At 36.6% G+C, this 12,772-nt stretch overlaps 1 protein-coding gene across 1 annotated transcript in view; it reads right to left on the bottom strand.

Moving 5' to 3' along the window:
• Window positions 1-11,802, bottom strand: part of LOC131069063 (uncharacterized) — a 72,124-nt gene extending 60,322 nt beyond the window's left edge. The window contains exons 1-3 of the mRNA XM_059210046.1: window positions 9,830-11,802; window positions 9,218-9,377; window positions 8,996-9,017 (exon numbers count right to left, since the gene is read on the bottom strand). Of these exons, the coding sequence (XP_059066029.1) occupies window positions 8,996-9,017; window positions 9,218-9,377; window positions 9,830-11,670 (2,023 nt within the window). The 5' untranslated portion in view covers window positions 11,671-11,802. The remainder of the gene's footprint in view (window positions 1-8,995; window positions 9,018-9,217; window positions 9,378-9,829) is intronic.
• Between the last annotated feature and the right edge of the window lie 970 nt (window positions 11,803-12,772).

Here is a 12,772-nt window from a genome sequence, read left to right on the forward strand (position 1 = left end):
AGGCCATTTTCTATTGTAAAAGGGGAGACTTTTTGCAAATGGGAAAACTCTGTCGAAATTCTTAGATGAACTTGTAATGATTTTTTGGTTTTACACTATGTACAAAAGGGTTTATGAGATTGTATAATCTCATGAAGATAATAAAGAATGCATTTGAGTTCGTATGTTCAAGATGTTCTTTCGAGTTATCATTGCTAATTTTTTGTATGTTAAGTTGGTGATTCCTTTATGTACCTATGTGGATTAGACAATCTATGCAATTGATGTAGTGAAATACAGTCACTTCTTGGTATCTCAAGTTGTTTGTGTCAAGATAGCTTATTTCCTCATATGCCAGAATTTGTTACCTTTCTTTATCATTGTGTATCAACATTTGTGTTGTGCTTAAACCCTCTTTGTAATGGCTATCCATTGTGGGATCTCAACTAGTATTTGTATGTTTGCTACTAGCATTTCTGTTTTTTGTTTTCTTTAGTTTTTTGTTTTCTTTAGTTTTATGTTTTCTCATTTATATACTTTCAGGTTAAAAGTACACAAAATCCTAAAAACCCTTATCATACAAGGGAGTTGCCTCTCTCAAATGCAGAGGAAGATTGTGGTTTACCACAATCTCTCCTACTATTGGAACGTTTGTCATTGCTCTTCAATCAAACAGGGTCAAATTTGGAGAATCAATCGTAGTGACATATTTGTTTACCAACACAATTCAATACAAATATTCATGATATACATTATTTATCATAAGAGCATAGTGACCCCAAAGATAGTGGATCCCTTGTGTGATTTTATGTTTTTTGAGCATTATCTGTTGATTTGTCCTTTCTTGGGGGCATCTCATTGTGGTAACGTGCTTTTCTTTTGGATACATGCTACCTTAAAGCAATTACTCCCAATAAGGTGTATGTAATTGCTTTAACATAGGGGCATACACTCTGCTTAATGTTATACTTTATGCACACACCATGACATGTTTTGATACTCAAGTTATTTTGCAAACTAAGCCTTTTGCTTTGTAATTTGGTATTTTTCATTTTCATGACTCATAGTAAGCAAATCTTACTAGGCTAGCAATCATATTCTCTCTCTCTTTCCTCTGTTTTTATGTTGTCCCTTTTATCTCGATATTAGAGTAGTGAGATCCTTGAGCCCTTGGAGGCTTGGTGTGTTTTGTCTCTCTGATATCTTGATAGAAGTTTTCAATGCAAACCTTTGTACTTTACCATGAATATGCTTAGTCTTATACTCTCGCTAAAGTGGGGGCTAAATGTAGCGTCCTAAATTGTACTCGCCTACAATTTTGTCCTCACTTGGACCTCACTTTGTCACTTCGGCTTCCAAGGGTTGATTGAAGTGTTGATTTTGTTCATATAACCTATCAAACATGCTTTTTCACCATCTTCATAGTCTCCCCCCAAAACTAGAGCCTTGATTTTTAGGATCGTGGTGTTGGGTGCCCTTGTCCTAAATTAGGACCATGATGCCTAGCGCCATGGTCCTCTAAAAACGGGCCCAATTTGGGGCCTCATAACGGTCACCTAATTTTGACAGGGACCTAGATCTTGTGTTGACTTGTGTCAAAAATTCAGTTTGTTTTTTGACAAGCAAGTATAAAAGGAGGTCCACCTCTCTCACTTTAAACCTAATCAACTCAAGAAGGTAAAATTGAGATCCTAAATTCAAGTGAGCAAGCACTCAATCTTTCATCAAGCATTGGAGTAGAAGTGAAATCAAGTTTCAGACATTGAAGATGACATCCATGATCTATATTTTATGAAGACAACATACATGAAACCCTAATTCCTTTGTGAAGGTCAAACAAAACTTCATTGAGGTACATTAGGTTTTCAAACATTTTTAGCCTTTCCCTCAAAAGGAAATTATTTTATTGCAGTCTTTCATTACATTTAGCAATTCAATTTCATGGTTAATTCAAAAATCAAGGTTTCACCTAAGGCAAGCCCTTATTCCCAACAATTTTCTCTTTCTCTCTGTGTGCAGGAACAAGTACAAAGTTGCACTCAAGACGATCAACAAAATTCACAATGATGATCAAGTTCATCTTTTGCCGACGAAAAATTTGGAGCACCATTGCTAATTGATACTACCTGAACCTGAAAAATTAGATTGAACTTTTGAGAGCAAATTCCAAACAACTTATTTTGCCCAGATCTAGGTTGGTGGCTCCATATGACATCTATAGCTTATTGTTTCTGTCAGAATACTTCAATTATCACCTATTTTTCCCTAATCATCAACAATCAAATCAATTCAATTTTAGGAAGGAGAAAGGCCTTATCCAAAGAGCCTAGAATTTGATTAGAATCTCAATCTTTTAAGGCTAGATCTATTAGATTCCTTCTCCTTCCAAATATAATGGTTAATTAGGTCATTTAGTGGTTTTATTATCTTAATTTAACTCTCCACCATTATTTATATATATATATATATATATATATCCATCTCTCTCTCTCTCTCTCTCTCTCTCTCTCTCTCTCTCTCTCTCTCTCTCTCTCTCTCTCTCTTTCCCCCCTCTCACTATCTATCTATCTCTCCCTCTCCATCTCTACCATTTTATAAGTTGCAAAATGCAAGAAAATTTTATGAGCCACAAAAGGCAATCACATTATGGCTTGGCATTTACCAATCTATAATGTGATCATGTTATTTGATTTTGAACATAGCACGTGCACATTTGTACCAAATTGGCCATTTGGCCCCTTTTTGTACACCATTTCCATGCACAAGCCTAGACTCATGCAAGCATACACTTTATCTTGGAGATAGGAGGGACTCCTTTGAATGCATACTTCATTTTCTTGATTTGGGAAAAACTAATTAGAAAACAGCAAAAGCCTTCAAATTGAGTAGGTAGATTTTCTAGATTCAAGAACACTTTGCCCTTCAATAACAATTATGTAATGAAAGAAGGCCAAATGCAAATGAAAAAACCCAATTCATATATGTGGTTTTTAAGAGCACCGGGGACATGAAAAACCTTGTTACCACAAATGAATTTGGGTTTCAAGGTTTATAACACTCACAAAATTGAGAGGGATGTGCAACACTATTGGAAAAAACTAGCAAGCACAAGAATCTATGTGATTTTAAATTTCTAAAGCACAAAAGCCAACTCAACAAAATGTCTACGAATTCTAAATGTGGGACACTTGAATTAGAGTTTTCTGTGAGCATTTTGACACAGCCTCATAGAGATGTATAGGAACAAAGTTGCAGAAAAAAAGGAAAACTAGACTAGATACCCTAAGACAAGGTGAAGATATTTCAACACAATTAATATGGACAAGGATTTTTAAATAGAGAGTACCTTAAGAGCACTAGTATGAAGATAAAGACTTGGAAAACAATTTGCACAGAGAGCATAATGTTGTTCAAAGCCTAATCTAGGAAAAAGGGTGAATTTACATGTATCTTGATTAATATATCAAGAAATGATGATAGAAGATGTGGTGATAGCTCAACATGATTTAGGAGGGCTCAAGTTCGCAAAAGATCATTTGACGACTTGAGAAGCCTTCATGTTTGCAATTGGTGAAATGTAGAGCTTCTCACAAATTTATATTCTCCCATGCTATGAAATAAATACACCTCATTATGACTCCATTGTTGAGTTTCAAAGTTTGACAATAATTATTCATCTGTGTAATTGAAATTAAAAAACCCCAAATTCTAATTTTCCTTTATTTTTTGAGTTTTCAAAGTTGAATACTCTTTTAACAACCTCTGTATGCACAAGAATTTACCATTTTTACACTAGTTAAAATTGATAGGTTAAACCACTAAAATCCTTCTAATTAACTAAATCCAAAATGCTACACAATGAAAGTATGCTCATGAATCCATTAAAGAAAATGAATCAAAAACATTAGAAAAACCCCTTTACTGAATTTGAGCATGTTGCTTCCATTGTCCTTTTGATTCCTGTGGTAGGATGGCTCTCAGAGTTGTGCTATGAAAACCTTCAGGATATGGACATAAGAATTCGAAGATAGTGATTGCTAAAAAAGATAAATTGATGCTGAATTTATAGAATCTGGAAGGATTATTTGGATGATTTAGATTCATTTGAGAACTGAATCGATCAACAGTTCAGATTCAATGTGCCAAGTTGGTGGGAAATAATTGCTCATCTAATTGAGAGATCAACTGAATCGATTGAGAAGTTAGTTTGTTTGATTGGGAGTCAAACATAATTGATTGATTAGTCAGAAAATATGATTGAATAGTTAATTGACTTGATTGATTAGAAGACTTATTAATTTGGGAGAATTAAATTAGATTAATTAAATAATTTAATTAATATAGAGGAATAATTAGTGATGCTAGTAATGGTACAATTTTAAGTGTTTACACCTCCAAATTAATGTTCATTTCAAAACCTCAAAGCTTTGTCAAGGCTGAGCGTTCGAGGTTCGAAAACTCAATTGATTTGTACAAATTGTAGAGAAAACTCAAAAACACAAAATGAAAGAGAATGTTCATTTTTTATATAATAACTTTGTTTGCGTTGATGAAACTTAGATTTTCCTAAGTCACTTAGACTTTACTTGCAACTTAGACTAATTAAGAATCAACTATGGAGACATTCAAAAAACTGAATGAAATTATTTGACAAACTCGGAGGCACAAAATTTAAATAAATTGAGTTTGAACATTGCATAATGAGACTAGGAGAAGTGGCCCAAATACCACCCATGTTTCAATAACTAGTTCACTCCTTGCTCACCCAACCCCCCAATCACTAACAATAAAAAAATAAAAATAATAATAAAATCCCATTAAGATATTTCACAAGTACTAATAGCCACCTAGTTGTCCCCTCAATAGTTAAAATTTTAATATTTAATTGGAGGAGTTATACAACTTTATTGGTACCCATAGTGCAGCATATGTGCATAAGTATTGGTAAAAACAGTTATTGGAGGAAAATGTATTGATTATTAGAGGAATATGTAGTTGTGCAAGTTTTTGAGATGGTTGTAGCGCACAATTATTGGATCATCTTTAAGTAGGTATTGGTCATCACCTCTAATTGACCAACGTTTTGATCTTTGAGCACATAATGAATCATCTCATTTTTGTAACTATTTAAACTCTTAAGTTAATACAAAGACAACCAAAAGAACGACAAAATCTGATATACCATTTAAGAACTTAGAATATGTGATAACAACTACTAATATTCTTATCAAGCTTCCATATCAACACACTCCTCATAGAAACAAAATTTGAAAACTAAAATAAATCTGATGTACCAGTTAAAAACTTAGAATGTGTGATAATAACTATAGCATTCTTACCAAACTTCCCTATCAACACACTCCCCATAGAAACAAAATTTACCAAACTTCCCTATACACACTCCCCATAGAAACAAAATTTAGAAACAAAATTTGAAAACTAAAATAGGTAAAAGCACTAATGGACCACAATGACCGCTAACGAGGACAGTGACAAAATTTCAAAAATATCTTAGCCTGGAGGAATGCAGATTGGTGGAAGCCGAAACATTTGAAGGGTGGTTACACAACTGCAATAACACTTGTGAAGTACCACGTGAGGGGAAGAGACATCTACTGAAACTGTGGAAAGAAAACGGGTATTTGAAATGTTAGCTTTATCTTTTCTAGCAGAGGCAAAGCTTGACCTTCAAGAGAAAAACGAAACTCTAGATAATTCAAGAAGTGAGATGGAGGTGCGCTTGGAAGCAGGGCAAATGATTTGGAGAGTGAGTGAGGTGGTGTGACTAAACTTGATGCAAGAGAAGCAGAGCTACAACGAAACCCAATGACTAGGCCAAAAGTGCACCTCAAGAAATGGATGAAGAAGTTTTAAATGATAGTGATCTTCACTGTATTGAACTCAACAGAGAAACATTGGAAGTTTCTACGAGTATACAACTCAATAGGGGGAGGGAGACAAAAGAAATAGAGAGGTATTCTACAAGTAATTCTCACTGGATTGAGAGGGAAATTGAGTCATGGGAGGATGGGCAAGATCATGGAAAGTCCTCTAGGAATGCTACCTAGAGTTTGGTCAAAGGTGACAACCTAACTCCATCTGGGTGCAATGGTATAAAGCACGATAGAGAAAGCAAGGGTGTTTTGGTCTAAGGGCTGTAGCAGTAGAGATCATTTTATCAGTAGTCCTGCCACTCCAACCCGAAAGTGGAACTACAAAGATTGGAAGATCAAATGATTGTTTGGATTGAGCCAAGGGATTACAAGAGAATACTTTTAAGGCAAAAGCACTGGAAGCTCATTTGGTAAGTCAGAACGCGCATGCTGGTAGTAACGAAAGTGGAGATAGAAGAATACAAAATCAGATTCCTATGAGCCAGCAGATTCAAATTTTTTAAAAGGATGATAATGGTGATGATGTATAACAGATAAATTAATGCTATGACTCCCATTTTCTGTCAGTTATAAGCATTCAGATATTTTAGGAAATTTCGGTTGTGGGGCTGCTGTGTATATTTAATTGGGGATAAGGATCTTGCTGCTGGAAATAGGAAGTTTTCTTTAGCTTCCATTGTTGGAAAATAAGCCAGCCCGAATCATAGCTGGGTCGATCACCAAAAGGGTCTGTATTTCAGCAATTAAGAACTGCAGCAGCAAATGAGAGGTCTTAGGTTTGATTTTTAATTGGTACAAGAAAAATTTAACATCGTATCAGAGTCAGGTCAAAGCTAGATTCTCAAGCATCTCTAGTGTGCTCAAGGGAAGGAGTGGAAAAATGAACCGCACTCAAATCAAAGATGGATTAGTCATTAAGAGGGTTGGTGGCTCAGTGGTAGAGCACCCAGTAGTATATGAAAGGTCCTAAGTTTGATTCTAACTGATCCATAAAAAAGTTTAACATCTATTGTGATCTGCATTACTTTTGATATAAATTTATCGACTTAAAAAAACATAATTATGAAAAATAAACATCCCAGACATTAATTTTGCAACAATCATCCACAATATTGATTAGTAGTGCAGGAACACTCGGGGGCAAGATCCCACAGAGGAGAGGAGAGTAGAGAGTATTTGGAGGAGAAGAAGAGAGAACTTTTGGCAGAAAGGAGAGTAGAGAGTATTTGGAGGAGAAGAAGAGAGAACTTTTGGCAGAAGAGGACAGTCTTTGGTGGACAGGAGTCCACAAGAGGGAAGAGGAGAAGAGAGTACACTCTGTGGAAAAGGTCGGCAAGAGTCTCAGCTAAGTGCTGGAAGAGGTGAAGGAAGAAGACTTTTGATATACCTAAAGCAGTATGGGAGTTTACTCTAGATTGTTTACAACCTAGAAGAGTAGTTCGACTATTTAAACCCATTTTGTGTGCCAATGCCGACAAATCTCTTACCCGACGTGTCGAGACTCGAAACTAACCAAAAAATATATTTTCAATTATTTTAATTTTGGTTTGTTTGCCTACTCTCCACTCAGCTTTGCAGTCTGCATCTCTAACCTCTCTTTCAGTCCAAAAGCTAGCTATTATTGGTTCTCTTGTCAACATAAAAGAATAATGGTCATGGACATCAAATTATAAATTTTGTCAGACGTTGTAGTTGTGAATGCCCTCGAAGACATGTATCCAAATTATGGAAGCAAAGACGTGGCGCGTAAACTGTTTGACAGAATGCCTCAATGAATGTGACTTCATGGATAGCAAAGTTTGCGGATATACGCAAAATTAATTCGTAGAAAAGGCTTTGGTTACGTTCAAACAAGTGTACTTGGCAGGCGTAAAGCCAAATTCCAAAATCTCTGCCACCTCCCTCGCAGCTATAATGGGAGTTTTGAAACAAGGTGTAATCAAGTCAATTCCCACGCCAAACATCAAACGAGAGAGTGAAGGAGGATTCTGAGATAAAACGCCAAAATGCAATTCCATTCAGGTTGTAGATCTAGTAATATGAAGGGGCATCAATTATGAATGTCGATGGTATACAGAAAGACATCGATCCTTTGGATTGTAAACTAAAGGACCGAATGAACATTACACATGGAATAAATAAGTTATTAAAATGATTTGCTGTTGGTGCCGAGAGGAGGATGTGAACGGTGACAAAGGGAAGCACTATAATTTGTTTGACTTGCAAAGCTCGCAAACATCATTTAACCAATCTAAGCTCTGATATCATATTAAAAATAGAAAGATGCACGCAAAAATAGAGAACATAAAAAAACAGAGCATTGCTGTAAATTTTATTGATTTATTCGTCACTGATATTGAACTTGACAACAAATTGTAGCTGTTTGACGGCTATCTGAAAGTTATTAACAAGTAACTAAAATTAAGGTCTACAGTTCCACGTAGAAACCAATTGAAACTCTAATGACTTCTAAATTGCACAAACATTCAGTTGTGTATTAATTTGTAACATTGCCAAGCACCTGCAGTGTGGTTAAGTGAGGATGTTAAAAATGAGCCATACTCAAATCAAAGATGGATTAATCATCAAGAAGGCTCGTAGCTCAGTGATAGAGCATCCCAGCCGCAAAAATAACAATTAATTCACAATATTGATAAGTATCCATACTGAACTTGTAGTACAATTACACAGTTCCTTGACTAAATGAGAACAGAAAACCCACCTCAAATTTTGTCACCTTCTGAAACTAATGCTGCTTGATATGAAATAGGGGTTCTAATGACGAATTCTAATAATAGAAACTGCAAATATTCCTCCTTTGGTAAGAGATCCGTTATTCCAGTTGCATATCAAATTAAAGCTCGTTTATTGATATTTATCCAACAACTTGTCCAAGACAATGATCGTTTCTCGTTTCTCGCACTTTTCCCATCTTGAGAAAGCCATTTCCATAGTCGTTTTGAGTCCCCCTTACTGCATAGTGTACTTTACTATATCCTTTCCCTTTCTTAATGGATACAGACATCAACGAGCGTCATAAAAGTGTGATCTTTAAATGGAAAGCTTTCTCCATCAAATTTCACTAAATTCTATTGCTTCTCCACTTTTCCTCTATAAATTACCACAGCGTTTCTTTTTCCCTTGCTGCATCACAAATCATCCTTTTTATGGTCAATGTTTGGAAGATCTCGATGGCAGGCATACATCCCCTAATAGTTTAGAACGCATTGGCCAGAGTACCGTGGAAACTATCAGCTGAACACTGCCCCCTTACTGATGCTACCCTCATAAAAAGATATTAAGATCCCAACTGTATGTCACTGTACCAGGGGTGATCTTCTTACAAGCATTTCATCAACATGCTCAATTGCTTCTTTAACACTCTGAATTTCACAAAGGCTGTCAATAAAAAGGTTATAAGTTACCACAGCTGCCATCCATACCTGATAGTCTGTGTCTCTAGAAAGGAGTTCTGCATCCTGAACTTTGCCTTGCTTGCAAAGACTGTTGATTAGCATACCAATTTAAATGGATGAGGAAATGGGGTTCAAGGTTTTGTTGACAGGAGACGATTGAGAGTTTTCTAGACAGGCAGGAAATAGTAAATTTTGACTATTGTCGTAGAAATAATTACATATCATTAAACTTTCGTGAAGTGCAAAGATACATTATATACAGATTCATATATGTTTAATATGCAACGAACTAAGTTCAACTGGACAACAAACACAATTGGGGCATACTTTCAGGTTTTAACAGGTGCAATCCTTCAATGGGGACACAAAATATAAGATATGCACTATGCAGCACCAAACCTATGAAACAAAAGAGACTGATACAACGGAAGTCTATCTCCATTAAGTGTTCAAGTGACATCGGAAAAAAATATTATATTAAAATGGTTGCCAGGTAATAAATTATTTTTTATAGTATGACTTCCTGATTTGTCAGTTATTTATATCAGGCTAGAAATGGCCGAAGAATCACTGGTTGCTTGAGAAACTGATTTAAGAATGTGATGGACCTTGACTCTTCCATTTCTGGCACTGTTAAAAGAGCCGGGATAGGAGCCCTTTGCTTCCATTTCTCTCATAAGCTGCATTGCTTGGTAAGACTTCCCCTCCCTTAAAAGCCTCTTCACCAGCACATTATAAGTCTTACTGTCTGGAGTACAATCCTTGGCAAGCATACAATATATGAACTTCAGAGCAGCATCAAGGTTGCCATCTTTACAGAGGGAAAATATGATACTGTAAGTATAATCATTAGGCGTGCACCCCTCGCTAGTAAGCTTATTAAATAGTTCCATAGCTTCTTCTATGCTTCCCTCCTTATGCATTGCACGGAGCAAACTGTTATATGTAAATATATCTGGAGAACAGCATTTCACAGCCATTTCATCGAGAAGCCTTCTTGCCTCTTGGGACTTCCCCACAACGCAAAGACCTAAAATTACAGTATTATATGTAACAACATTAGGCTTAATGCCCTCTCTTACCATCTTCTCAAGTAGGTCTGTTGCCTTGTCTAGCTCTTTTGCTCTGCAAAATCCACTTACTATTGCAGTAAACGTGACGGTATCTGGAAACAGCCCGTGTCCGCGCATCTCCTCCAGAAGTTTAAAAGCTTCCTCCATTCTTCCTTGCTTACAGAACCCATTGATTACAGTAGTGAACGTCACAGTATCTGGATAGAGCCCACTACCACGCATGCTCTCCAAAAGTTCCACAGCCTCCACCATTTTCCCTTTCTTGCAGAATTGATCGATTATTGCATTGAAAGTGACAATATTTGGGTAGAGCCCGCTTCCACACATCTCCTCCAGAAGTTTGACAGCCTCATCCACCAGGCCCTGCTTGCATAACCCATTGATTATTGCACTGAAAGTCACAATATTGGGGCAGAGCCCGTTGCCACACAGCTCCTCTAGAAGTTTGGCAGCCTCATCCAACTTGCCCTTTTTGCAGAAACCATGGATTAGCGTAGTGTAATTCACAGCATTAGGAGTGCATCCATTTGATTCCATTTCCTTCAATAACTCTAAGGCCTCTTCCATCCTATCCTTCTGAACAAACCCAGCCATAAGATAATTATATGTTACTTCATCGGGGACCAAACCAAAGTCGAACGACATCTGTTTCAACAAACTCAATGCAGGAGCCATGTTTCCAGCCTTACACTGGGCCTTGATCAATATATTAAAGGTTCTAACATCTGGTTGGATCCCAGCAGACATCATTTGTGAATACAGTGATTCCACCATCTTAAACTTGTTTTCATACACAAGAAAATTCAGCAATATGTTGTAGATTTTGGTTGTGGCTGGGAGTCGTTTTACCTCCATTTCGTTAAGGACTCCAAGGGCCTGGTCGACCATGTGCGCCTTGCGGTAGCTCATAATGATGTCGCAGAAGGCTTCCTCTGTTGGCTCACTCATTAAGCTCAAAACATCCCGCATTTGCTCCAAATGCCCTGCATAACCCAGACGATGAATGAGTAATTCGCAGAGTGAAGGGTGAGGAGTGTACCCATTTTGGGCTATAGCTCCTTGAAGGATTGTGAAGGCCTTCAAAGAGTCCCTTTCTTTCTTCAGGGCGTGGAGCAGCTCGATTGGCGTGTAGTTTGTGGGCAGCTGGCGAACTGCTCTGATGTTTGCATTCGGTGATAACGATGATTGAAGTCCAAGTTCACACCTGCAGAAATTCGGGGGAAATTTCAAGGGCTTCCAATGGAAATTATGAGGCGCGGGATGTGGTCTGGTGGAGGAATGAATAAATGGCGGGGCGGCAGATGCCATCGCCTCAGATACTCGTCTTCCTTCCACGCTCTACTCACACCTGTACCAACGAATGATTACCAGATGATCGATGATCGTAGGATTGAGTAGATAAGGCTGGGGTTCGTCCATATTCTTAAGCTCTCAAATTGAAACTGGTGGTATCATCAATGTAATATTTTTGTATGTGCATAAAAAAAACAAGTAAAAATAATTCATTTCTTTTTAAAACTATTTTTTAATAGAAATTAAAGTTAGATGTTTGACAAGTGACAGATAACATCCTTAAGTTTGTGGGGCAATTTCTAGTCTCACCTCTATTTCACTCGCTCAAATTTATAACCCTAAAAAGTAGGGGCTTCTATTTTTTTGGAAAAGATTCTAAATAATCTCGTAGCACAAATTCTTTTTATTCATAGGACCGCCTCTTCCTTAAAAATAGAGCTTAAGCTCCCTTCATAGGACCCCTGCCTAACTTCGCATTGTAATGCAATAGTTCTTCTATTCAAAGGAAAGGAAACAATCTTTTATAGTCCACAATGTGAGCAATTTGTATATGGGTCTACAGATGGGATTTTAGCAATATGGGACTACCTTGTACTCCTTGCAGGAGGTACCTAATTGCACTACAAACGAGGCATACATACCTTACCCCCTTGTGAGATTTGAACTTGTGATCTCTCTTTTAAGAGCACATGTTCAGTATTATGATATTGCTATCAGAATTGAAGTGTGTAGTTTTTGAGTCAATCTTATTGACCCATGTTTCATGAGTAGCCATGAGAATGAATGATTCACTTAGTACTCATTGCATCTAAGTGATGCTCATAAGAACCCATCTTCTATTCATGTTATATTTTATTTTTCCGTAATAGATTGAGTTGTTTCTTTGTTTTATTTGGTAAATGTAAATTAAAATATATCTATGATATTTGTTTTACTTATTAATTTGACTATCTTTCAAAAGTATTGAAATAACAACAAATTATTTGATTCAATTTAAATATAATTTAATAAAAAAATTAGAATCAAGTACAATTAAAAATAAAATAATAAGAGAGATGAATGTGTCTCTCTTTTAATGTTGGAGGTTGAAGAAGACTAGTAGGTGGAAGAATGTCTC

This window comes from Cryptomeria japonica, chromosome 1 (genome assembly GCF_030272615.1).
Source record: "Cryptomeria japonica chromosome 1, Sugi_1.0, whole genome shotgun sequence".
Taxonomy (NCBI): domain Eukaryota; kingdom Viridiplantae; phylum Streptophyta; class Pinopsida; order Cupressales; family Cupressaceae; genus Cryptomeria; species Cryptomeria japonica.